Below are 27318 nucleotides of genomic sequence, written 5' to 3' on the forward strand. Positions count from 1 at the left end.
AAATAAAATCTTAAAAAAAAAATAAATAAAGAGGCCACCAACATGGCTATGGCACAGCCCTTTAGAGAGTGGCAGTGAGAAGATGAACAGTACCGGGTGGACATGGACGGAGAGAGGACTAGGGGGGATTAGCACTGAATTAACTCATGAGATGAGCATGGAAGGTGTTTTCCATCTCATAAACTGACAGGTGGCCTCTCGTGCAGGGGGGATTGGGAGCGGTTAAAGGGCGGGATGGGGGGCTAGTGCCTCTCTTCTGGACAATCCTCTATCCTCAAAGGAGGCAGGATTTCAGGGGCTGTTTATTGAAGGAAAGGAAAGGAAAGGACTTGGGATTTGGGGCATGGGCTATCCCTGGAGAGGAGGCACGGAGGAACAAAAAAGGAGTAAAGACGGGGAAGAGACCAGGCTTGCACGCAGGGACCAGCGAGGGCTGGAAGAAAAGAGGGTCAGCTTCTGGGTGCAGTGGGCATGCAGGGACAAGGAAGTACAGGTGGACAGAGCAAAAAGTGGAATAGTGCCTCATAGTGATTCTGAAGATTAATTTGACAGGAGCAAACCTACAAACCTACTGGAGACGAGAGGCCAAATAAACCAAGGGGTGACAGCCTCAGGTCTGCCTACAGAAGTACGCACTGGGCGGGATGGACCACAGTGGAAATGATGGTTTTCAGCCAGATGGCAACCAGTTAATTTCTCCTTGTCCGCTAAAGAGATGATTTTACATACAGGGAAAATACATAGAGATAATAAGCAAGAGCTACTGTAACCTGGTAAATCAGAGAACAAGGATCCCCAGATTCTCAAATCGCTATTTTTAGGAAAGGGGAAGTTCCTGTGTGATTGAATTAGGTGTGTCTGGTGCAAATTAGGGAATGACCCCTAAGTAAGGATGAGGACTTGAGAAGTGATTGTTTGCAGTTTCATTAAAAGTGCCCTGTGGGATGGGGGAGGAAGGGCATGGTTACCTGGAGACTTGGCACCAGTGATGGGGCTCGGTCCCTTCCTTGAGCTGGGATCTTGTGTTTGGGCATAAGCAAGAGGACCTCATGTGTGCCCAGAGAGAAAAATCCCAGGACTGGCCTCACCTTTGGGTGCTCTCTGTGGCCGGGGCTGTTCTGGCATGATACCACCTAAGTCCCTTTAACAAGATCTCTATTGCTTGTCATTCCCTATCTGAGATCACAAGCCTTGGTTCCACCCCTGAGTTTCCTAAGTGCTAGACATAGACTCTGAGGCCAGTCTGGTCTGCATGTGTCCTCTGGACCTTCTGCTAAGTTTTTGCACCCGGCCCCTTTTCTCTGCTCCTTTGAGGCAGCAGGGCGTGAGCCCGAACAACCTCTTGCTTTCTGCCCTCCTGGTCTGAACCCTTCTCTGTTTATACTGCTTAGTATTTCAGGAAGCCTTCAAGACCTCCTCCACCTCTTCTGCCTGGCGGGGCAGTCTCTTACTCCTACGCTCACATGTACCCAGCACCTAGCAAGGAAGTACCAGACTCTGGGGTTACAGCAGTGAATGAGACAGCCAGGGTCCCTGCTCTGCAGGGCTCAGTCTCCCGCAGGTCACTCCTGAAACTAGTATACACATACCCGTGTCTGCCTATCTGGGATGAGTGTGTTGGTGTATGTGACATTGCTTTTTCACAGGGTCAGGATGATTATTTTCCCAGATCTGTGTTGTCTATCTTGTACTCCCCCTGTCAGACATTGAATTCCTTGAGGGCAGAATTCTCCATTTTTCTCTGTATTGACCAAAGCCCAGCCAAGGGCCCGTGCTTCTTACCAACACCCCTCTGCTTGGGAACTGTGTGTTCTTGGTATTGTGGTAAGCACATCCTCTCAGTGATGATCCCTGTCCTTGCAGATTTTGTTGTATCTCAATCCAGCCCTGGGATTATGGAAGGCAGAGGCCTGGGGACAGACACTACCAGGACCCAAGAGTCATAGAGGGGACAGACCCAGTGTACAGTGCTCAGGCCTTCAAATCCATTGTACTAACACAGTTGTGGCATCTGCTTCCTGCAAGGTGCTGAGAGACATAGTTCTGTACCCAGAAAGCTCCAGTGCTGGTGGAGGAGACAGACATGTACACAAATACCTCTCACACCAAGCAGGCTGTGATGATTAGCACTAGGAAAGTGGGTGAACCATGAGACCCAGCCACAGGGTTGTTCAGATTCTAAGGAGACAGGCAGGAAGCTAGAGAGAGGAAGGTTGGGGATGGGGTGGGCAGATAATCTGACGGTTAGCACATTCTGGCAAAGAGTTCTTGAGGTGCCTGGCTGGCTCAGTTGGAAGAGCATGCAAATATTGATCTTGGGGCCAACAGTTCGAGCCCCATGTTGGATGTAGAGATCACTAAAAAAAATAGATAAACTAAAAAAAAAAAAAAAAGAATTCTTAGGGCTTTATCCCCAGTGTGTGGCTCCATCTGGGGCCCACCTCTTCTGGAGCAAGCTTTGCTTCCAGAGTCATACCCTCTGCTTTCTCCTGTTCCTCATTTTCTTGCCTGAGAACCATTTGCTCAGGCAACTTGGCACTGACCTGGGAGGCCATGGGAGAATGGGCAGTGTCGCCCTCTACTGAGGGAGTGCCCTAGGCGGACTGCTGCTTGCTCCATCCCTCTTGGCCTCTGCTCCTTCCACCCTATCTTTCTTCCCTGGGTCCAAGTGGGAGGAGGGAGAAAGGAAAATGTTGTCTTTTTAAATTGCTCTGCAGTCCCACTTTAGATCAGGCCTGCAGGGGACCCGTGCTAAGCCTCCAACTGATTTCCTAGGTTTGACAAAGCGCTTTACAGTGCCAAAGCCCTTTTACCCATTAAGCTGGTATTATAACCACTGTAAGAGAAGACAGCGAGCCAAAGGGGTGCAGTGACTTTGACAAGGTCAGTTAGAATGGGAATCCAATCTCCTGATCCCAACGGTTGGTCCTTTCCCCCATGCCCTGAGCCCCCTCCCCCGTCAGCCCTCGGCCCGCCTCTCTGAGCCACCCCTGTCCCAATCCCTTCGCCCTACCCCAGGGAGTATCCCCTACCTCTGGAGGGCAGCCGAGAGCCTCTGAGACTGAAGTAAGATGGTACTGGGAGTTTCCTGGAGGGAAACCGCCACGGTTTGGTGTGGGGGTGGGGAAACCAGCAACCTGGATTGTACGGCTTCCCCAACCCCGCTCCCAGCATCTCTCCCGGTCCCACGAGCCCCATTTCCCTCCTGCATCATGAGCTGCCCTGTCTCGGTCCCTTTTACCTGCGCCTCACATCTCCTCGACAGATCCTTTTCACTGCCCCCCACACTCTGGGCGTGGCAGAGGACCACGGTGCTCTCCGAGAACGCGTCCCGCCTCCGCGTGGAAAGCGAGGAGGAAAACTGGTGGAATCCTTTATCTCCCCCCAGCCCCCTACTCATCCGCCCCTGGATCTCTGCCGCAAATACCACCCCCTCCCGAGCCAGAAATAGACACACACTCGCTCTCCCCCACCTCCCTCCCTCGCGCACACTCCTCCCCTCCTCCTGTTTGCTCCTCCGCCTTCCCCTCCCCTCCTTCCTGCGCTCGGAGCTGCAGCCCGCAGCCTCTACTCAAGCTGGCGGGCGGAGTGCCGCGAGGGAGCTGCGGAGCAGTGCTCGGCCCGCGGGACTGACAGGCGGGCAGGCGGAGGGCCGGCACCGGGGCATCGGAGCACCTCTGCGCGCCCGCCGAGCCGCCGGGCTTCCATTCTTCCTTTGATTTGTAAATTTTAATTTGTATTTTCCCCGCCCCGCCCCTTTTCCTCCGACCCCGCCCCATCGCCCCACGGTTTCCTCGCTCTTTCCTTTTCCTCTCTTCTTTCCTTGCGTTTCTTTTCCCTGAGCCCTTGCTCGCCTGTCTCCCTCCTCCCTCGCTCCCTCCCCCTTCCTCTCCCTATCTTCCTCGGTTTCTTCCGTCCTTTCTCTCCCCCTCCCCTCCCCCGCCTCCTTTTCCCTGCGCTCCCTCCCCCCCCCGCCCCCGCCGTGCCTGCAGACGCGCGGATAGTCCATGCGCTCCTCGCGGGCAGAATGCTGGGCAGCAGCGTCAAGAGCGTGCAGCCCGAGGTGGAGCTGAGTGGCGGCGGCGGCGGGGACGAGGGCGCGGACGAGCCTCGGGGCACCGGGAGGAAGGCGGCAGCGGCGGACGGCAGAGGCATGCTACCCAAGCGCGCCAAGGCGCCCGGCGGCGGTGGCGGCATGGCCAAGGCCAGCGCGGCCGAGCTGAAGGTCTTCAAGTCTGGCAGCGTGGACGGCCGAGTCCCCGGAGGACCTCCCGCCTCCAACCTGCGCAAGCAGAAGTCGCTCACCAACCTCTCGTTCCTCACCGACTCGGAGAAAAAGCTGCAGCTCTATGAGCCCGAGTGGAGCGACGATATGGCCAAGGCGCCCAAGGGCTTGGGTAAGGCGGGGTCCAAAGGCCGCGAGGCTCCGCTTATGTCCAAGACGCTGTCCAAGTCGGAGCACTCGCTCTTCCAGGCAAAGGGCAGCCCGGCGGGCGGCGCCAAGACCCCCTTGGCTCCCCTTGCGCCCAGCCTGGGAAAGCCGAGCCGGATCCCGCGCGGCCCCTACGCTGAGGTCAAGCCGCTCAGCAAGGCTCCTGAGGCAGCCGTGAGCGACGATGGCAAGTCGGACGATGAGCTGCTCTCTAGCAAGGCCAAGGCGCAAAAGGGCTCCGGGCCCGTGCCCTCCGCCAAGGGCCAGGAGGAGCGCGCCTTCCTCAAGGTGGACCCCGAGCTCGTGGTGACCGTGCTGGGAGACCTGGAGCAGCTGCTTTTCAGCCAGATGCTGGGTAAGTCCTGCCTCCCCCGCCCCACCCCTGGCTTTCTCCTAGCCAGCTGCAAGGGAAGGTGTAAAGAGAGCGCAGCTCCCTCCCTTTTTCTCCTCCTCTCGGTAGGGCTCTCCAGATTTCGGTCAGGTTGTGAGGGGGCATTGGGCCCAGATGTGCAGGGCTGGCCTACCTCCAGAAGCGCATGGCTAAAGTGCGTCTTCTTAAAGATGTCACCATGCAGGGGCCCAGGCTCTGCTCTGGCCTGCCTGAGGTGAGGCTGGACAATGGTGTGGGGGTCACAGATTCTCAGAAATAGAGCCCATTAGCTTCCTCGAATTTTAAAGCCCAGAATCCTAATATGGCAAAATCTGGGGCTGATGGAGACCTCAGTTGTGTTGTGCTCTGTGCTTGGCGAGAGAGCATCCAGCATGGCTAGGGGAGAGTGCAGTGAGAGCCCGGATCTAGAGGACAGATGTGGGGAAAGCAGATGTGAGGGCTGTTTGGCCCCAGAGCAGAGCCGAAGCTCCACTTCCTCTGTGGATCCCCGGTGGGAGCGCGAGTCGGATTTCCCGGGTGTGGGGGTTCTGGCAAGGAGACACGTCTGGGGCCAGGGGGCGGGCGGGCAGCCAGCTGTGCGCATCTGGATGTTCGTCCTGTACCTCGGCCCAGGCTCTGGCCCAAACCCCTACCCCCCGGGTTTTTTACAGAGTGTGGAGAGGTCTGGGCTCTCGCGCGGAGACTCTTGGTTGACTGGGAAGCCTTTGCCCTTTGGCTAGTGGAAGCCGAGCGGGCGGGAAGGGAGGAACAAAGCTTGCTCCGGCGGAGGAAGCGCCGGGAGCTGCTCCATTGTTCTCCAAGCCTGAAGAGTCTATGCAAAAAACCCGGAGCGGGCCCCGGAACTGCGCTCGCTTTTCCCCGGAGAGCCCTTGCCCTGAGAGGGATAGATCCGGGATGTGCAGGACGCAGGGCTGCCACGCCTCGGGAGCCGGCATGGGTCGTGCCGGGGCCACGGGAGGACGGCGGCAAGGCCTGGAGCCCGAGCGGGCCTCCTAGGCTCCTCGGACTTGTTGCGGTGGCTGGGATGTGGGTCCTCCGGCGCCGAGGGACCCGAGCTTCCCGGGTACCAGGCAGGCTGCCCGCCCCGCTGGGGGCTGGGAAGGGGCGTGTACGTGCGCGTGTGAAGGGGCGGGGCCGGCGCGGGCTATGGTCCGAGGACCGGCTGGAGGGGATGGGGCGGGTGGGGTGGGTGGATGGAGGGTGGGGGTGTTCGACTGGCAGCCCTGGAGAGGGCAGAGCTGGAGGAGACTGGTTGGACCTGCTGCTGTCATCCCCGGACCCCCAGACCCCGGTGTGGCCAGCAGGAGGAACCGCTGACCAGGAGCAAGAGCCTCTTGGAGCTTTGGATTGGGAGCCTCTCCTAACAGGCCACATTTGGGCTTTACAGGGGCAGTCAGGAGACTCTACAAGGGCAAAGAAGGGAAGAGCAGCTTTTTGCCTAGGAGAGCCCCTCCTGAAGGCCCCGGCCTCGGCAGGGACAAGCCAGGATTGGGGGTTCAGGGGTGCAGAAGCTGACAGGGCAGCCTCCTGCTGCAGAGGAAGAGTACCACCCCTGTGCCAAGTGAGGCCCTCAAGGAGCTTACGGTCTAGTGGGATGAGACAGACAGGAAGAAAAAAATAATTCCAGACAGCAGGAGGGCCATGAAGAAAATGGAAGGGGCCCCTGTGATAGAGGACTGGAAAGGAGCGGTCTAAGGAGGTGAGAACTGAATTGTGTCTGAGGCCAGAGGAGGCACCGGCCAGGGCAGACCTGGCTGGGGGAGGAACATTCCCCAGGCACTAAGAAGCGGATGTGGATGGGGTGTGGATGGTGCTAGAGAGGAATTGAGTGTCTGACTGTGTCCTGGGAGGGGAAGGGAGTGTCAGGGACTCAGAAAAGTAGAGGGCACAGCTCCCTTTTCAAGGTCAGGGCTTCACTGGTTTGGGATGTCTTAGCTGATCTGGGCTGTCCCCAGATGGGCAAGACCCAGCACTGCCCCAGGACCTGGCTGCCTCCTTAGTTGTTCTTCAAGAGACAGTCACCTGAGAAACCCTGACAGATAGTCTTAGAGCTGCGTGGGGTGGGGGTGGAGGGCAGGGGGGGAAGCTGAGCTGGGGTCCCTTACTCCTGTTCAGCAGTTGTCATTCCCAAAGCATGCTGGTGCTGCAGCCTCTCAGGAACCTTGGAGATAAGGAGAAAACACCCCCCTAATCCACTTCCCAGTAAGGAAAATGCAGGGTCAAAAGCACCAAGGGCTTTATTAGAGCCATCTCTTGAGTTAGTGATGGGAGGCAGGTTCTGCTTGTGTTCCTAAGTCACTGGCTCCGTCTGGGAGGCCCAGTTGAGAAAGGGGAGACAGCAGGTCAGGAGGGGTCTGACCAAGGCAAGTGTCCCTGGACATGGGCCACTGACCTGCCCTGCTGACCCTGCAGAAAGGCTGAGGGGCTAAGATCTCTGCTGGGGGGAGAGCATGGAAAGTCTTGCAAACATGCTGGACTGTTTAGGGCTATGAGGACCAAGGTGGGGGTGGAGCATGTGGGTAGGTTCTGGGGGGACAGTGCTTGGCATCACAGGGCGGTGGGGAGGGGAGAGGGTGGGATCTGGTGCTTTCAGGCGAAATCTCTCTTTTGTGTGAAGGTGATGAGAGTTGGGGTAGAGGGTAGACTGACCCATTGGGGGACCAGGGGACGGTAGAGCTGACTCAGTGTCTCCAAACCCATGAAGGTGTTCCAGGTTGTCAGGACTGGCCTTCACTGGAGAGCAGGGTGGCCTCTGAGGAGAAGAATGGCTGCCTCGATGCCTCAGGATGGTGGCTAAAAACAGAGTATTTGTTCCCTACTTGAGAGGCTGAGGGTCAAAGGTTACACACTCCTTGGTATGATCCCAGACCCAAGAAGCTGCCAAGATCCAATTTCTGGGAGGGAAGAGGGTGAGGCAGCTCCAAATAAGAGCCTTTCTGGAATAAAAGAGAAGAGCTGAAATTCGATCACTCCCTTCTCAGAAATCAGCTGGGACCCAGATGGTCTAGGCAGGCTCCGTGCCCCTTCCCTTGTTTTGGAAGCTGCCAAATAACTAGGTTTCCACTGGGGAACCCTGGAAACTTGGAAGGCTGAAGGGTGAGTGCCCAGGGGGAAATGGGCCAATCCCAAGAATCAGATGTCTTTGGACCCTGGCCGTTGGCCCACATCAAGCAGTTTGGCTTTGAGAGGAAATGTCACCAGACCTGGGCCTGGGGCAGGGTGAGAGGTTGTGGTCCTGAGTTCCCTGTCTGGAAGTTGTAAGCTCTGTGACCTCCTCTGGAACCCAGTTTCCCCATTTGTGAATGGAAGAGACGCTCTCATTGCTCTTCCCTACCTATAGTGATAGGGAGGGGGCTGCAGATGAAGGTGGTCAGACCTTGAAAATGTCCCAGGCCATTTAACTACGTAACACCATCCCAAACCACACTCCTCCTGCCTCATCAGCCCTGGGCCTAAGGATCTCAAAGGAAAATCAGTCTGTTGATCCCCACACATTCACTTTTCCTTTCTTCAACCCTCTAGGCAAAGGGACAGAGTGGAGCAGCTAAGGCAGCCCAAGATCAGGGTGTAAAGGAACCCAGGTGGCTGGGATTCCTGGTCCCACTTCTTCAAAAAGGTGTCTGGACTGATGGGAGGTGTTGTCATGACAACAGTTAGGCCCTCTGGCTCAGGTCAAACAGAACAGGGGAAGTCCGGAAGTCATCCATTTCTAAGCCAATTGGTTGATGTTGGTTTTAAGGGGGTGGTGAGAATGGGATTTACTCTTGAGAATGTGTTCTGGGATGCTTTGAATAGAAGAAGAGAAGAAATTACTTACTTCTTCAATGCACTGGGGGTTCTGGGTGGGTAGAGGAGTTACGGTGATTTTTCCTGAAAGAACTGATGCCCAGAGGAGGCAGGTGATATGTGCAGGCTCACCTAGTCAGAGGCTCCACGCCCAGAGCCACTCTTCCCAGGGCTTCCCCGGAGGCCTAGTAGGAAGAGGAGGACAAAGCTCACCTCTAGCCTTCCCCTGGGCACAGCAGTTCCCTGGAGGATGCTTGTAGAGTCGCAAGCTGAAGGACAGGCTGTGGCAAGGTGTGGGGGTCTGAAGGTGAGTGTGCATGTGGAGAAACTAGCATAGAGCCTTCCATTTGCAAGGCCTCCTGCCTTCCTCAAGGTTAGCACTGAGGAGTACATTTCTTTTCTCACATGCTCAGAACTTTTTCTTCCCTGTCCAGGCTTAGTGTTCTCCTGGGGCCCCATGCAGGTCCTGGTCCTAGCCTTTGGGCATTGCTTTGTTCAGATGGCTGTAGCAAAGCTGTTCTCTTCACCTGGCAGCCACAGCTCTGCTTCTGAGAGTAACGGATGGTTGCATGAGTAGATCTTGGGGGCAGTTCCTCTGCTCTGGGGAGAAGCAGATGGAGCCGAAGTGCCTGGAGCTTGTCTGCTTCCCAGAAGCATAAACCAGTGCAGGGAGATGCCCTTTATCATCAATCCTGGCTCTGACCCCAAGCCATAGGCCCCTTCTAGATGTGGATTGAATGGGTAACAGGACCAAGTCACCTGGAATCCTGGGGTGTTTCCCGATTCTTCCCTCCTAATCTACACCCCCCCACGTGTAGCCCCACGTCTGCTCTTGTGGCTACAGCTGCCCCTCCCCACCATGACCTGTCCCCAAACCTAGGCTGCCAACGCCAGATAGTTTCTCCTGCTAACTTCCAATCTTTCTCCTCTAGAACTGTCCGTCCGCACACACATACCCACTCCTCACAGCCTCTGATCCCCAAGTGCTAAAGGTGCAGGTTGCTTCTTGGAGTTCAAGGGAGAGCCCATCCTGCTTTGAGCAGGCTGAGCAGAGCCCTCAGGGTTCCCAACTGCAGCTGAGCACCCTGCTTCTGCTTCACCTCTGCAGCACACTGCAGTGTCTCCTTGTATGGCCAGGGAGAGCAAAAGCCCCTCCTCCCCCACCCTTCCCTGGGATCTCACAGAACCACAGAATGGAAATGTCTAGTTGAGCCACCCACACCTAAAGCTGCAATTAATCCCTCCATAGCATCAGAGGCAGGTGGGTGTTCTGTTTACACACTCCTAGTGACAGAGGGCTCACTACCTTATTTTCCTGGAAAGCGCTCATTATTGGAGAGTCTGTTGAACTAAGATTCTTCTTTCTGAGAATTTCTACCCATGGGTCCAAACCTGCCATCTGGATCCTTCCAGGTTAAGCTAGCCTGCCTTTCAGATGCCCTCTCATATTTGAGGTCAGACACCTAGCCATATTCCACCGCATCTTTTCTCCCTTTGTTACCTGCTTTAATTTTCCTTCCACTTGTCTGTCCTTTTGGAATCAGACTTGATAGGAAGAGGAGCCGACACATCCACCCTGATTGCTGGACCTAGTGGAGTCCTGCTTCCCACCTGGACCGCACCCCCCGCCTGCTCCTAATGTCTGCATCTCAGCACCTGGCGGAGTGTTCTCAGGGTCCAACCTGGCCTCCTCCCCACAGCCTTCCCTCGCTGCCTGGAAACCCTGTGCTAGCCAGCCAGCAGAGGGGAAACGGACGCCACATGTTTCTCATTTGCACTGGCTGACCTCCTCCCACACCCTGTTTGGATTACCCAGATGCGTTTGAAGTCCCTGGAGCCTGCCGCCTTCCCTCTCGTGCACAGGAAGGGCCGGGGGGCCAGGCGCAGCTCACTGGCCCTGCGTGGGCGCGCTCTGTCCATAGAAGCCCTTGGAATGCTGGGTCAGCCCTCAAAGTGGACACCATCTCCCACACCTTCCCTCACGTTGCTCCTGGGGACCAGGCCTCCTGGGACAAAACCAGAGCCCCCAGGGTTCCTTTCTGCCTCGTTCGGTGCACACAGGTCTCTGCTACCCTCTGACCAGCAGAGATCAAGGTGCAGACGGGAAAAGTGCCCCAGGAGCTGTTTCTGTTTCCCAGCTGGAGGCTGAGGGAGGATTAGCCTTGTGCCAACAGTGTGTCCAACACGGTCATTGCCGTGGGCTGAGTGTGGGCACAGCACCTGTGCCTGGAATAAGTGGGGTGGGTCAAGGCTTCTCATCTTTTATCAGCACCTATGCCTCTGGCAGGAGAAGGGGCAAATTGCGGGGGTAGGAAGCAAAGTGGAGGAGAATGGGGACCTCGCCGGAGCCCCCAGACTCCTTGAGCCTGTTGCGGTGCTGTGGTGGGGTGGGGATGGGAGAGCGCAGAGCCCAGCCCAGCCCAGCCACAGGCTGCAGGTTCACCCGCAAGAGCTTTGGCTCCAGCAGGTTCCAGGCTCCTGCTGCCAGCGCTGTTATACATCGTGCGTTTGACACACAGTTCTCCAAGTCAGCTCCAGCCAGACCTCAGCAAGGTGGCCAGGGCTCCACAGGCGCTGGGCCTGGGCCTGGGCCATGCTCGAGTCTATTTTAGACGTCTCAGTGACACACTTCAGAGCCACTGGAGTGGGCGCAGTCCCCGCAGCCCTCTAATTTCTGGGCTGTAGCTCCCCCTCTGGATTTGGGGTGCTTGCTCTTGTGCCCTGGGGACGTGGAAACCAAAAGCAAGTACAGCCCAGCAGACCCAAGGGCGTGCTGTCAGTGCTCCCAGGGTTGGTCCCCAGGGAATCCAGGGCCGTCTTGCACGTATCCAGTTGGGGTGTTGTCGTTGGGTGTGATCTGGTCTGGGAGGCGGAGTCATGTCCCAAGTCCCAGGTGTTTCGATGGAGAGCCAGACTGTAAACTGGGACCTCGGGCTGGGTAGGAGGGTAGTTGAGTGTTGAAAGAGCAAGGTTTGGGTGAGTGTGTGGAGGTACTGGGTTCATAGGGCATATGGCATCTAGCCGTTAATGCTAAGAACGTAGGTGAGGCTGGGAGTCCGGGTGTGAACACTGGATGTGCAGCGGTTAGTATGGGTCACGTGGAGCACTCACTGGCCTCCGGCAAATATGCACATACTAAAGGTACGTTTGTGTGCACGTGTTGTGTGCATGCAGGAATTGGACAGGTTTGAAAGAGTCTGAAATATGACCAGGGTGGAACGATTTCCCTCAAAGAGACCCCCAGGCAGAGGCTGTAGGGGTTCAGTCTCCCTGGCTTCTCTCCCAGAAAAGCACCGTGAGTGCTGGTTACTCCTAGACTCTGAGGACACAGGCTCCCTTTGCCCTTAGTGACTTGCTAAACAGGCCCTTCCCTTTTGGGAAAGCTGGCAGTCACCCAGGAGGCTTTGGCTTTTCTCTGCAGGCTCCATAAGCTGCCACGGGGCCTAGGACTCCCACCATCCTGGGCTGAGGAGCTGCCTCCCAGGAGCTCTGAGACCTGACTCTGCTGGGGAAACAAGTAGGCCCGGAGAATACAATAACCTAACGATAATAATGAACACGTATCCATCACTATAAGAGGCGTTGTTCTTGTTCCTGATGCGTAATAAGTCAGTGCTCACAATCATCCCGTCATCCTGGAACTTACAAATGAGGAAGCTGAGGCACTGAACTATTGGGAATCTGCCCAAAGCTAGTGCAGCAAAGCCAGGATTTGAACTTAACCCCTATGACATGCTGCCTCCAGGAGCCTCGAGACTCCCCCACACCCCCCTGCAGCTGAGTTTGACTCCACTGAGTTCAGAATTAACCTCTCAAGCATTCCCTGTGGGCAAAGCTCTGTGCCCCCGAGACTGAGGCTCTGGGCCCTGCCTGCTAGCTTCTGACAGGCTAGATGAGGAGGTGAGAAGGATTGCACTCATTCCGGTGCCAGGCAGTTGTGGCGGGTGCTGTTCGGAAAGTTCAAAGTTCGGAAAGGCTAAGGGGAAGCGAGAGTCGATGTGTGGGGCGAGTGTGCGTGTGGGTGCAGCGGGGAGGAGGGGAAGCTCTGGAGACGTGATGTGGTTTCAAAGGTTGGGATCCCGGGGAGCCTGGGTGGCTCAGTTGGTTAAGCAACTGCCTTCGGCTCAGGTCATGATCCTGGAGTCCCAGGATCGAGTCCCACATCGGGCTCCCTGCTCGGCGGGGAGTCTGCTTCTCCCTCTGACCCTCCCCCCTCTCATGTGCTCTCTCTCTCTCATTCTGTCTCAAATAAATAAAATCTTTAAAAAAAAAAAAAAAAAAAAAAGGTTGGGATCCCGGCAGCAGAGATGGGAGGGACTAGAGAAGGCAAGGAGGAGGTAAATGAGGGGCTTGATCGTGGGGTCCTGTCTGCTGGAGGAGAGGGGGCACAGGAAGTGAGAGAGGGAGTGAGACTGGGCAGGCAGGATGGGAGCAGCATGACGGACCCGAGTGGAGGGCACTGGGGCTTGAGTGTAGGCTCTGAGCAACATTTGAACAGAGGAGAGCAATGGATCCAATGGCTCCAGCAGGTTCCAGGCTCTTGCTGCCACTGCTGTTGTACATCGCTGGAGGTACAAGGTTTGCCCCAAAGGATCCCCAAAAGAATCCGGTGCCTATTGGTCCTTTGAAGAGATTGCTGACTGATGAGATCAGCCAGCCCAGGACCCCTCAAGCTCCGAATCTGTTTGCTTGAGTGAAGATTGCCCTTGTTCCCCCTGCTGAGAGAACACATCTCGGTGCCCAGGGGTGGGCCCTTTGATTAGCAGCAGCTCTGATGAGGCCTGAGGTACAGCCCTCTGCCCCGCCCAGGGATTGGTATTCCACCCCCCACCCCCCCAGCCCTGGGGAGTGCCCACAGCAACGAATGAACCAGACTATACACAGCAGAACCAACACACAACCCAGCCTGAGAGTAGGCTTAAGTAGTGTGGGGGCCACGTTTCAGCTCCTAGCTTACTTGCTCCATCCAGGATGCCTTCCTGAAGGAGTTGGAAGTTGGGGAGCTATTTAAAGGAACCAGAAATGCTTGGCACAAGGGGAGATGCATTCCCATCATCCAGTTTTGCTTGGATGGAGTGGGAGGACTGGATTGGGACTAGCTGGCTAGGAGCCCTTGGAGCAGATGGTTCCTCAGGGAGTGAAGGGAACAGCCCCTCACCCCGGGGTAGAAGGGCCCCCAGGGAGTGAGTGTGCCCTGGTGGAGGGTTAGGAACCCTAGCCTACACCCAGATCTTCACCTTCCTCTGTTCCTCGAGATGCCACCAGACTGTTCCAGTTGCCATGCCCTGGACATTTCCGTGGGGTTCTGTTATAGGAGCTAGGGTGTTTTGTCATAGAGGACTTGGTTTTGTCCTGGAATCTGGGCATCCCCAGGAGGTGTGGTCCTAGAATTCAGGGGTTGCCTGAGTGTGTAGAGCCTGTCCTACGTGGATGCTCCCTGGCCTTGATGGTGACGTGGTGTCCAGGCGTTGCCACCGTGCTCACCGCATGGCCTCCCTGTCATCCTGCAGCTGCAGCACCAGGGGAGGGGTTATGGAGCAGAGAAGGCAGCAGTGCCCACTGGGCCAGGGAGACAGGCCAGTGCAGCTCCTGAGGCTTCGGCCGCCATGAAGCACAGCAGCCACCATGGGGGGCGGCCTTCTTGGGCGCAGGGGCGAGGCTCAGTCCCTGTGCTGCCTGACACCCTGCTCACCCAGTGGGGTTTGCTTGCAGCAGGCAGGGTGGAGAGGCTAACCCCTGCTCTTGTTGGCACCCCGAAGCCCAGGAGTGCCGGGGCAAGGCCGCCCTGCTTGGGACCTCAGCTAAGCTCATAGCTTTGGGGCCACCAAGGGCCTGGCTGCAGGGTTTGGGCTCCCTGGAAGGAAACACTCGGTGCCCAACACTTTAAGCGAGGCTTTGGACTCTGCGGGGAGGTCAGAAACCTTCATCCTGAGGATCCATGCGGACTGTTTAACACTCACAGACATGAGTCACTGGAGCTTAGCAAAATCATGACTAACATCTATTGAGCACTCACTGTTTGTCAGCTGCCCCACTGAGCACTTTGCTTGTATAAACCCATTTCATCCTCATAATGAGATATTAATCAAGGGTCACATGCAAAATATTTCACAACTCTTGCAGGCTGCAGAGCTGGAGGAATCCTGGGGGCCCTCCGCTATGCCAGATGTTAACTCTGTGGATGCCGAACTGTGGGAGTCCCAGAGGAAGGGCCCCCATGACCAGGGTGGTGGGAGGAGCACCTGAGGGCCCAAGGAAGCCCGTACTTTGCTTCCTGGTATGGGAGTGTTTCGTGGTTTTTAGCAGGCAGTGTAGTATGCCCCTCCTGGCCCACTTCTGTAGACTGGCCACCCCACTCTTGCACAAGACTGAAGTATGCGGAAACTGAGCGGAGGCCACACGGCTTGTCCAAGGTCACTTGGCAAGTTCATGGTAAAGCTAAGATTCAGACTCGTCCATTTCACCATAGACTCCCCTGCCTCTTGCACAAGAAGTAACATCTTTTTGCTTCCCATGCCCTCCAGACATTCCAGAACCTTTAGGCTGAACCATCTTGCAGTGGTCCTGAGAGCCCAGGTCTGTAAGAACGCATTCTTTCCTCCCTCAGCAACCATTCCTCAGGTGCCAGTTGTTTGCCAACCCCTGCTTCCCAAGGCTCTCCCTATCTAGTCCAGGAAGCAGACTGCAGGTGGGCAATTGCAGTACAGCGCTGGGGCCAGGAGCTGCAGGGAGAGGGCTTCCCGCCAGGACATGAAGGATCAGGGCTGAGGGGGCCATGCTGAGGATGACTAGAATGATCAGGAAGAATCTGGGCCTCACAATGTCAGCCTGGGATAAGCTCTTCCTCTGGTCCCTCCCACTGTGAATCCTGGATCTGTCACTCTTTTTTTTTTTTTTAAGATGTTATTTATTTATTTTAAAGAGAGAGAGTGTGAGCACAAGCAGGGGGAGGGGCAGAGGGAGAGGGAGAAGCAGGGAGCCTGACATGGGAGCTCGATCCCAGGGCCCTAGGATCATGACCCGAGACAAAGGCAGACACCTAACCGACTGAGCCACCCAGGCACCCCTGATCTGTCACTGTGGATCCTGAATGAGCCACTCAAGGCCTCAACCTCAGCCTCCTTGGTGGTAACACAGGGGTCAGACTCCCCAGCTCCCAGATCTGGGAGGATGCCTTGAGGGCTGCACGTGTGGGAAAGGGTCACTCCGTGGCTGCTCTTGGCAGATTCAGCCCTGTCTGCATCTCAGGGCACAGCTGCTCCTTTCCTCTCTTGTTCCCCCTTGGCCAGAAACCCCTGATTTCTAGATTCAGTTTTCCAGAGTGCTGTATCTTGGAGGTGGGGAGTTAGCTACATGGAAGACCCAAGGACTCACAGTAATAACATCTATCATTTATTATGTGTTAATGTATGAGGCACTCTTCTAAGCACTTTACATATATTAATTCATCGAGTCACCTAGAACAACCTAGGGAGTTGGGTGCTATTTTTAGTCCCATTTTACTGATGAGGAAGCTGAGAAGTAACTTCCCCAGGGTCACACAACCAGGAAGTGGAGGAGCCTGGGTATGACCCCCCCCCCACCGCCGCCCCGGCAGTGTAGCTCACCCTTCCGCCTCCTTAAGCACTATGCTCCAGGGCCTCCCACCGGTGGAGAACACTGGCCTGGCAGAGTCCACAGACATGGCAAACCCTCCTGGGCAGCTGCCCAGGTCCTTTATTCCAGAGTGCTCTCCATTCTGATGTCTCCTCTAGAAGAGTGGTGGCGCAGGGAGCTGGGAGCCAAGCACATTCCCTGGACGGTCTTGGGTCCTCGCTGCCAGGCTGGGGACAGTGGGTGGAGTCTGTGGTTGATATGCTTTCTCTGCTTTCACCACCATCTGTGTTCATTCCTCCACCCTGCATACCTGTCCTGACAGTCCAGAAGGACTGGCATGTCATGTTACAGGGGACAGATATGCATCAAGACTCTAGTGGCCTGGCCTGGAGCCCTGTGTATCTCTGGGATAAAAGTGTCACGCCTGTGAGGGTTCAAGTAAATTCTGATGCCTGCTAGCTGGCTGTCCTTAGCACTCTTTCAGCCTGTTCCTTGTCAGTAGAATGGGGCTTGTGACCCACTACATGGGGGTGCTTGTGAAGATTACATAGAAGAGAGTAGGCAACACCTGGCATGCCACAGATGATCAGTAGGGCTGGCGCTCCCCCTCCCCTGCAGGCTTACAGATCCCCTGTCCTTCCTCGTCCTAATCACCCTGGCTCTGCAGACCCCAGTGTCACCCAGGGATTCTAGTGGCTTCATTCACAGATTGGCTCATTATTGACCCTGTTTCAGTTCAGCTCTGATATTTTCATTCAGACTTTCAGTTGTATCTGTGGAAGACCCCTGGAGGCAGCTTAAGCCAAAGGGGGAGTTTATTATAGGACACAGACACAGAGCTGGCTTGCAGGGATCAGCCAGGTTTCCCTGGTAAAGGAAACTGGCTTTACTGAGCACTTTTACTTGCCCAGCGTTCTTGCGCTCTCCACTCTGCTCCACGCCACACGTCTGATTCAGCTCCTTTTGTACCATGGACCGGCATTTCTGCCCCCCGCCCACGTGGCAGAACGTGGATGCCCACAGCTCCATGCTTGCCCTGTCCAAGACATCAGCCCGTCTCCCCTCAGGGGAGAGAGGAGAAGCACATTGGCTTTGTCCAAAGTTTTTAAGGTAATACATCAGCCTGGTGGTTGTTTAGACTTTGATGAAAAGAAAATAGAAACACTATGAAATAAGTGGTTGAATTGGAAGCAGATGTGAAGAAGGTAGTCAAAGGTTTTTCAAGTTCATTACCCACCCCTAGTCCTTAACTCAGGGCCTGGATCCCATCTAGAGCAAGGTGAAACTGGCGATGTCCTCCCCTCTGGGTAGGGAAGAGGACTCAGAACGGACCCATAGCTTTACCCTGGGCGTGTATGTCCCCTCTCCACCCCAGGTCCTTGGAAACTGTCCTGCCCTGTCCCCAGTCCCTGCATTGGCTCACAACCCCACTGGTGGTCCTTGAAAGGTCCTTCCAGGGCTGAGGCAAGAAATCCAGCCCAGTGGCGGGTTAACACACAGCTGGGAGGACATCTGGGGGGAATGAGGCCAAGACATCCTGGCTCCTTCCCTTATCTTAGGGGAGAACAGCTGGATGGGTTTGATGCTGACCCATTACTTCCACAAGCATGATGTTGGGGCCAGGGTGCTGGGGTGAGGGGAGGCCCCCTGGCTTAGGGGTGGGAGTCCGATGGGGGGTGGGAAGGGATTCGCCACAGAGACACCAGCCCTGCTTTTGAGCCAGAGGAGCCCATTCTGGCCTGGGGCTGGGCAGGGGCTGGATTTCTGCCATTTTCCCACACGCTGCATAGAGATTGGGTTTCTTGCTGAAATTGTATCTCTGAATCACAATCATAAAGTTCCCAGCTTCTCAACCCAAGCTGTCTGCAGCAGCTCTGTATATCCTAAGCCGTCACCCTTACTTTCTTGGGGTCCTGGGAGGAAGGATACAGAATATGGTGGTCAGATGCCCAGAGTATGGAGTCAGTCCTCAGTTCAGATCCTGCGTTTGTATTAACCAGCCTTGAGACCCCGGGCCGATTTATCCTCTCTGAGCGGCAGTTTCTTCGCTTGTTAAATATGTTGACTAACAGCTATCTCGTAAGATTGCTACCAGGAGTCAATGAGCTAACGTCCATGAGGCACTGAGCATAATGCCTGGCACTTGCAGATAATAAATGATGGCTTTGTCGTACTGTTTCGTTGTTGTCTACCCACCCCCGCTATATGAGGTTGTAGAGGAAGGAGACATGGCCCCTGTCCTCTGGGAGCCCCTAGTCTGATAGGGGGGACAAAGGCTTCGCCCTCAGGAGCCCGTGTCCTGTGGGGGGGGGGACTCAGCCCTATGCTCAGGGACCCACCACCATTCATGTGGGGGAGACATGGGTATTGCGCTCAGGGAGCTTCCCTTCTGGTGGGGGAGGTGCAGCTCTTGTGTGCCGGAGGCCCCCGGTGGTTTGTCTTTGGATCCCTGTGTTTCCCTGGGCCCTTCCTCCTGAGCCTTAGCATGCCCTGAACCGCCCCGTTTGCCACCAGCCCTCCTCCGGCCTCACCTCCTCCCTCCCCCACTGCAGCCAGGCCCATCATCTCCAGGATGCCCCCTTCTCTCCTTTTGGTGTCCTTGGGCCCTGCCTCTGTCATGCTGTCTCATCACCACGGAGTTCACCAGATGACTCGTTTGTAGGTCTTTTCTGTGTGTGCTGAGCAAGTTCTCAAGAAGCATCTCCCCCAGGATGCTCGTTTCTTTCCAAACACCGCCCAAACGGCAGACACAAAAATTAGACATGTCAGTTTGCATGCCGTCTGCCTTAAATTTGCATTTGATTAAAAGACGCCAGCATGTTCGCACCCACATTTCTTCCTTCCCGAGCCTTCCTCTCTCCAGAGTGCACCCCCCATTCTCCCGACCCTCTCCTTTTGCTGTGCTCAGGGCGTCCTCCAGCTGGGCCCCTCTGCCCTGCCTCAGCGGCCGCCACAGACCTACATGATACTCTGCACCTCTTGCCCCTTTCCTGGGGTCAGCCCTGCAGAGTTTGCCCAGGTACAGCCTGTTCTCACCATCAGTTCCTGGAGCTCATTGTCAAGAGTTCAGCTGCTGGCTTAGAAATCAGATGCCTGTGGCTGGGGGTTCATCGTGGGGGGTGGGAGGGTGATGTGCGCCCTCCATCTCCGTTCCCACCCGCTACCGGCACTGTCATGTGCACGAAGCCGCTAGGTGCAGAATAGGCTTTGAAAAGCCTTCCCCCTTCCAGTCTCTATCTCTGGAAGGACGAGGGGATGAGGGCAGGAGCCATAGGCAGGCAGATAGAGGGCCTTCCCTCCTGAGGACCGCCAGGTCACCATCACTCCTTCCTTGGCTGAGAGACCAGGGTAACTCCAGGAGGGTGCTCAGAACTCCTGGCTTCTTTTCTGCAGTCACACTGGGGGAGAATATTCATTAAAAGGCCAGAACTGCCTGTGCCTCCTGCCCATTCCCAGCCTGAGAGCAAACCTGCTGAGGTTTGGAGTTTCTACCATCAACACTGCAAACACACTCATCTCCCAATTATCTGTGCCAATGTAAAAGCTAAAAAAAAAAAAAAGAAAGAAAGAAAGAAAAGCCATTCCATCTGCCTGAACTACTGTCCTTGAGATTTTGGGGATAACGCTTTTACTTTTCTGGTTTCTTTTGATCACTTTTGACTAAAATTGGTATCCATTTCAATGCCTCAAACTCATGTGTGAAGGAGCAGGAAGCTCTGAGTGGACAGGTGAAGGCCGAGCATCACAGGTAAGTCCCATGAGAATGGGGATCTGGGGCCAGAGGGAACAGTTTGCAGAGCTGAGGGAAGAGGCCTCCAGGTTCCCACCTCTTCCCAGACGGACCACCTTCCTGATCCCTCCATTCCCAGCTACCCAGGCTCCTTTGGCCTGCCCATGGCGAAGGCTGGGGTGGTGAGCATCTCTTTATCTCTTACCTCCTCCCTGCTCCGAGGCTCCTACGTATTCAGGGAATGCAAACTGACACTAGCATCAGCCTGAGCCAGACATAATTGGAAGGGAATCTGTCCCCACACCCACTCTTGTCTTGCCTCCCTCCCTACCAAAAAAAAAAAAATTATATATTATCTCAAGCAGCTCTGAGTGTAGGAGACATAAGTCTGGAAGAAAAGACAGATGGGGTGGGGGATGGTGCGTGAGGGTGGTAGAGCCCCTGTCCTTTATACCCATGGAGGAGAGATCACGAGAAAAATGGTAGTAGCAAGAAGGACGGAGGTTAGACTTTAAGAGCTTGCTTTTATGATGAAGAGACCCAGGAACGATGGGTGGAGGAAGCCAGTGACATCTCTGTCCATGCCCATCCCTGGGGCCCCCGAAATCCTTGGCTCGGTCCTCGCTTGGAGGCTATCGCCCACCCTGTAACCTGGAGAAGGAAGAGGCAGCAGGGCAGGGGTGATGGATGTTCTGTGTATCTCCTGCTCGGGCTGGCCTTCTCTCACTCCCAGCTCCCTCCTGGCCGGAGATTTTGAGCACCTGCAGATTTGAGGATGCTGGGGTTTCTGGGAAGCACGGTAGTACAGGGCTCCATCAGGCAGCCGCCCTCTGGCATGTTGCTCATCAGGATTTCTCTGAATGGAATCGAAAAGCAAGAGCCAAGAATAGAGGTGAGGGCACCAGCTCCCTCTCCATGAAGCCAGGCTCCCGGGCAAGGTAAAGAGACACCACTCCCTCAGCAAGAGTGGCAGTCCAGCTGGTGGGCAGTGGCGGGGGGGGGGCACCGAGGACATCCCCTGGACCCCTGACTCTACAGCAAGCCCCAGCATCACGATGTCAACACTGGAGATGAAGCGCAAACCTTTCATTTTGTGGAGGACGAAACAGGCCTTAGGTCCAGCCTAGGGCCACCCAGAGCTCTCTGACTCCTGGTCTAGCGCTTTCCCCCTCTAAAGTTTAATGAAGCTGTCCCCTTCTTCAGACTTTAAGTTAGGACATCCTGATGTGGCACCCCAGCAGATCCTTGAAGGAGCAGGGTAAGATGTCTCTGCCGGCGGGTGCTCTCCGCAGAGATGTCCGTGGGGTGGGGCCCCAGGCAAGGCATAGAGGGTCAGAACCCGGAGGGGCCTCGGGGGTCAGCCCTCATCGTCCAGTCCCCCTTAACAGCTGAGAGCACCGACGTACCAAAAAAGCAAAATTTGCCTAAGGTCACCCAACCAGCGAGTGGCAGATCGGGGACCCAAATCCAGGTCTCCCAACTTCTATTCCTGTCCCGTGATCCATCTTCTTTGGGGAGGTCAACCCAGGGAGGGCGGAGGAGGAGAACGTTCCTGTCACATCCGCACTTCAGCAAATGGCTGCTGTTGGCCTGACCCATGAATTTTTAAAACTATCTGCTGAGGTTTTAGGGTCAAGTAACAAACGCACCTCTCTCTCCCTGTGGCTTTTAAACCTCATAAATATGCTTTTAAAAGTCACTCCACACTTCTTCCCACCCACGGAGACTCATACAATCTCTCAGTGAAACCTGAGGGGCCCTGAGCGCTGGCTTTTCATGGTTGTGGGGGTTGGTTGAGGGAACCTCTTCTGGCAAATGTCCCGCATGGAGGGAAATGCCATTCCCTCGAGGAGCAAGGATGGAGGCCCCCCGCCAGGCATGTGAAGGGCCAGTCTGACTGACCAGAGTCCCCTCATAGGCCCGACGGTCTCAGCGTGAGGCACTTGAAACCAATGGAGCCTATGTCTTCCTCTGGCTGAGCTCCTGGGATCTGGAAGGCCACCTCAGTTTCCCTCTTCAGAAAAATGAGGCTGGTAACAGCAGGAGGTAAGGGAATGAGGTCATGTCTGCAGAAGTCCAAGCCACATTCTCAAAGAGCAGGCCGACCAGGGTTTGGTATTTCAGCTCCAGAGCCAGGAGGCTCACATTCCCCCAGCCTCACCCCCCCCCCCCCCCGTCCCCCCCACACCCCCCCTCTGATGGCTTTAGCAGGCTTCGTGCTCAGATGGAAATGAGCTGTACGTCTAGTGCCTCTTCATGGGGTGGTTTTTTTTTTTAGGACTGAAATGTGACGTTTGCTCATGGGTACTTGAATAGCCTTGGCAGGGAGCCCAGGCCTGGGTTTCCACCTGGGGTCTTTCTGCCTGCACCCGAGCCCCTCCCCGCAGCCCCAGCACTGCTCACCTGGCGTTGGGGGGGTCGCCATGAAAGTCCTCTGGGAACTATGACTCCAAGGGGAGATGAGGTGGGGCTGTGATGGGTTAATGCGACCCCTACCCTAGCTACTTGGAAGGCTGACGAGAGGAGGGGCAGCCGTGGCTTTGGAGCCGCCTCTCTGGTGGACGGTTCTGGTCCCCTTGCCTTGCCAGCCCTACCGGCCTTTCCAGACTCCCCTCCCTACTACAGCTGCTCCCCTCACCTGTGCCCCTTGCAGCCTCTTTCTCATCACACTCTCCATCAGCTGCGCTGGGGTCCTTTTTCATCATTTCTGTGTCCTAACTGTTGAGCAGAGCCTCAGGCAATGTGCTAAGAGTATCAGGCCCTCAGATGTATTTTCTAGAGAACGTGCCACACCGGTGCCGAAGTGTGGCTGGCCCTAGGGTAGGAGGAGCCCGGGCTGGAGCTGAGGGAACCCACGCGGTATCGTGGTTAAGAGTCCACGGCTGCCAACATATGAAGCCCCCGACACATGGTGGTGGTCTACTATATACGAGGCAATGTTTTACTTTTTGAGGTTACAACAGTGAACAGAACAGACGCATTCCTTCTCTTCGTGGACTTAGAGTTTTGCGGGGGGCAGGGGTGGGGCAGTGACTCTAAGTGGATAATCACAGGAGAGAATCCTTAGTTCACACTGTAGGTGTGTGTAGGAAAAGTAGAGGGTGTGATGATTTAGATTAGAGGGGCTGGTCAGGGAGGGCTTCCCTGAGCAAGTGAGCCTTCCACCGGGCCCCGTGGTCTAAGATAGAAGCAGGCTCAGGTGTTTGAGGAAAGTGGAAAGGTCATTGAGGAGGAAATAGTGCAGCCCAAGGCTGGGAAGGAGGGCGTGCAGGAGGTGCTGGACCAACCGTGGCCTTGGGGCTTAGGGTCAGGAATCTGAATTTTGTCCTTATGTCCAGTGGAAAGACAGCAAAGGTGTTCAGTGGGAGGAGTGACATCAGGTTTGTGTTTTTCAAAAGTGACTCAGGTTGCTGTGGGAGAATATAATTGGAGGAGGCGAGAGTGATGGGGTCCCAACAGGAAGGCCCCAGTGGGAACCATCCAGGTGACACGGCAGTGGTCTGAGGTGGGGAGCAGGCAGTGCAGATGGCGGGCATTGAAGGGCCATGAACGGGGCTCCTGCAGGCTCCACGGAGGAAGCTGAAGGGGAGAAGCTGAGGAACTGACCGGGGACCTCCTGGAGGAAGAGACAGGTGGGGGAAGGGACAGGGGTACTTCATTTTGCCTAAATACAAAAGTTTCTTATGTGCAAAGCACATACATTAAAAACAAAATCCTTTAGTTTTTTTTTAGTAATGATGCCTTTCCAAAAAGGTGAGCTCAGGGCGCCTGGGTGGCTCAGTCGGTGAAACGTCTGCCTTCAGCTCAGGTCATGATCCCAGGGTCCTGGAATTGGGCTCCCTGCTCCATGGGAAGCCTGCTTCTCCCTCTGCGTCTGCCTATCTCTCTCTGAATAAAGTCTTAAAAAAAGAAAAAGAAAAGAAAAGATAAGCTCCTCCCAGCCAAATTTAGGACCCGTGAGATTAACAGAGATGAAGTCAGGAAAGGCAGAGGGACAAGTCACTGCCCCGAGCAGGCAGATGCGGTTGGCGGCACCAGCGGTGGGCTAGAGCAGGCGTCCCCCCTGCAGCCTCGGAGGCTAGGTTAGCGAACCGGGGCACTGCTAGAGCAGCTGTGCTGCTGGTAGTTTGTGCCCCAGTGTGCCCGGTTATCAGAGCTAGGCGTGACCTCCAAAGGGACTGCTTCCTCCACTGCCTTAGGCAACACGTATCCCTGAGCCCCGGATGAGGCTGGCTGCTGTGGGATGGCAGCGGAAGTGTAGAATTGTCTCCGCTCTTAAGAATTTTATCACCCTCCTGGGATCTAAGCAAGTGCCGAAGCTCAGCATCCCCTCTCGTGCTGACATTTCCTCTTCTCCGTGCCTTCCCTTTATGGACTGAACTGAGGAACTCCACCTAGGCTGAGGTGTCTCCTCTTCAAAGCGGACACCTGCCCCCTTACCTGCCCCCTACCCCATTCCATCTACATCCACTTCTGTGTAGGTGTGGTAGAGCTTAGCACGGGCAAAAGCAACTCTGCTGGACTCACAGGGAGGCTCTACACCCTGAGGCCAACTGTTAGATGACCTTGAGCAAATCTTTGGACCTCCAAGGGCCTCAGTTTACTCATCGCTTCTGAATAGGGGATAATATTTTCCCCACCCGTTGTAGCTCAGGGAGCTGTTGGGAGGACCAGATGAGGTCATGGGTATGAAAACTCCTTGTAACGGACGGCGTCCCTGGGAGACCTGACACAGAGCTGGGGGCATGCCGGGTGGGGGACGAGCCAAGGCCTCTGTAGGCAATGCATGTCTCCCTCGGAGGCTCCCAGCAGTCCAGTCAGCAGTCCTGGCCCACAAAGGGGCCCTTGTCTGCTAGTTCCCATGGAGAACCATGCCACTGGTCACATTGTGGACGCCTGCCTTTATCTCTGGTGAGTAATGTAGGGCTGTCTTGAGGTAAAACTCTTTAGAGGAGGCTTTTCCAGTCCTTCATGAGGAACAGGCTCCGCTGAGAGTAAGAAATCTGAGAGATACAAGACTGTCTTTGCCATCCTGAGGCCTCTGCACCCTGCCTTCTTGCCCAGCCCCACCCCATGAGCCGTGTCCTGTCTCCTCAGTCTGCCAAAGTCCTCCTAGATTTTCCTTCCCTACTTTCTCTCAGGACGGAACCAAGAACTCACACTGGGGTTCTCACTAACTGGCAACACCCTAGAGCCATGTATTTTAAGCTTTTTTAAAGAACTTTCTTTATCTTAACCCCCAATTAGAAATACATTTTCAAGGGGCGCCTGGGTGGCTCAGTCAGTGAAGCGTCTGCATTCAGCTCAGGTCATGATCCCAGGGTTCTGGGATCCCCACATCAGGCTCCCTGCTCAGCGGGGAGCCTGCTTCTCCCTCCCCCTCTGCCTGCCGCTCCCCCTGCTTGTGCTCGCTTTCTCTCTCTCTGTCAAATAAATAAATAAAATCTTTTAAAAAAATGTTAAAAAATACATTTTCCAGCAAATCCAGTATGTACATATTGAGTCAAAAGTTTTATGAGACAATACTAACTATGCACAATATACTTGATTTTCTGTTTTATTGTTTATGATCTTTTTTTTTTAACTTGTCAATTGCAATCCACTAAAGTGATGCCATGATCCACAAAATAGTTGCAGTCTGTGATTTGAAAAGCCTTGACCTGAAAGGATCTTCTTTCCAAGCACAGAAGGTCCCTGGGAACTAGGTGTCAGGACAGTTTATCCTGGCTTGGGGTAATAGAGCATTTCCTTTGTGCCAAGCACTGTTCTAGGTGCTTTATGTGTTATGTGTAATAACACATAACACATAAAGCTAATCCTCACAGCCACTCTGAGGTAGATATTGTCACATCATTCACATTTGCTGGGCCAGGAAACTGAGGCGTGGGGATATGAAGTTACTTGTCCAAGGTCATACTAATAGGAAGTGACAGAACCCCAGACACCATATGCTCACTTACTGAGCTCTGCTTACTGTTGAGGTGCCACAGAAGCGGGGTGGTCCCTCAGGGGGATAGCGGTGATGCTTTAAGAAAGCCAGCAGGGCGCCTGGGTGGCTCAGTTGGTTAAGCGACTGCCTTCGGCTCGGGTCATGATCCCAGAGTCCTGGGATCGAGTCCCACATCGGGCTCCCTGCTCAGCGAGGAGCCTGCTCCTCCCTCTGACCCTCCCCCCTCTCATGTACTCTCTCTCTCTCATTCTCGCTCTCTCAAATAAATAAATAAATCTTTAAAAAAAAAAAAAAAGAAAGCCAGCAGACCTTAACTCTGCGACCAGAGCCTGACTCGGGTACTTCTGGAAGGCAGGCCTGATGAACCTATAACACAGGCTGGGCCCTGGGAATCCACAGCCTGACGGGACCCGTTCAAGCTTGGCTGCCCTGTGGTTACACACCGGCCAGTGGAGACAAAAGCCCTTCTGGGGTGCCTGGTAGACCCAAATGCAGAACTCTGCCCACTGGCCAGGAAGCAAGTAAGACTTTTCTGAGTGGAAAGAAGAACTTGACTCTGGTCTTTAAAAAAAAAATAGTGCTGTTAATTTTAAACATAACACTTTTTGCAGGCTAAAAAAAAAAAAAAAGTGAGCTTAACCACTTTCACTGTTTTTTTAGCGAATTTATTGTTTTAGGCTCCGTGAGAATGCAACATTCTCCGTGAGAATGAAACAAAAATTTCAAATGCAACTGAAATAAAAGCAGTTTATTTCAGAACACAGTAAAAAATGTGTCCCCGCATTTGATGGATTGCTTTTCGGATTTGAGCCCAATGCTTCCCGCACGTGGGCAGGCAGGGCCCCACAAACGGGACGTGGCATATAGGAGCGAAGCGCGAGTTGACTTGTAAGGGATGGTCGTGGGAGGCACACACTTATCAGATTTCATTTCTGCTCTCTTTTGGCATAGTAGCTGGTGAGCAGTGAAATGGGAGGAAGGGAGCAAGGGAGATTGAGAAACAGTGAAGCAACTGTTCGTTATCCATAGATTGGATTGTCAGCTCCCCAGAAGTGTGAATCGACCTCACGTTCCCCCCTCCTTTTTACAACCAGAAATGTCAAGCCCATCACCATCGGCCACTCCCAGCCCTCTGCTTCCTCACCTAAGCCCAGTGCAGAAATCCAAAGCAAGGAAGCAGGACGTGCGTCAGAGAGCCTCCAGTCCGATGGGAGGACAAGACCTGCTAACAAGGGAAGGCGTGGCCATCAGACAGCTGGAGCGGATGCAGCCCTGGGCACCCAGTGAGGCGCACGGCAGGTGAACACCAACCCTGCCCGGAGCCTAGATGTGGGACTATTGATATAAATTGTAGGAACACTGTGTCAACCGAGTCTATAAATACAGAGAGAATGTTGAGTCAGCTGGAGTTCAGGAAGGATTCTTTGAAGAAG

The 27318-nt window shown here is 54.9% G+C and overlaps 1 protein-coding gene across 8 annotated transcripts in view; it reads left to right on the forward strand.

Annotated features, from left to right (window-relative positions):
• NAV1 (neuron navigator 1) overlaps window positions 1-27318 on the forward strand; it is a 238939-nt gene that overhangs the window by 88159 nt on the left and 123462 nt on the right. For 7 of the 8 annotated variants that reach the window (XM_073884580.1, XM_025855041.2, XM_073884582.1 and 4 more), the window contains one exon: window positions 3993-4787. The exons of the other annotated variant lie outside the window; for it this stretch is intronic. In XM_073884580.1, the coding sequence (XP_073740681.1) occupies window positions 3993-4787 (795 nt within the window). The remainder of the gene's footprint in view (window positions 1-3992; window positions 4788-27318) is intronic. 8 annotated transcript variants of the gene reach the window in all.

The sequence above is a fragment of the Callorhinus ursinus genome, unplaced genomic scaffold (genome assembly GCF_003265705.2).
Source record: "Callorhinus ursinus isolate GAN/ISIS: 27379988/994484 unplaced genomic scaffold, GSC_fseal_2.0 scaffold57, whole genome shotgun sequence".
Classification (NCBI taxonomy): domain Eukaryota; kingdom Metazoa; phylum Chordata; class Mammalia; order Carnivora; family Otariidae; genus Callorhinus; species Callorhinus ursinus.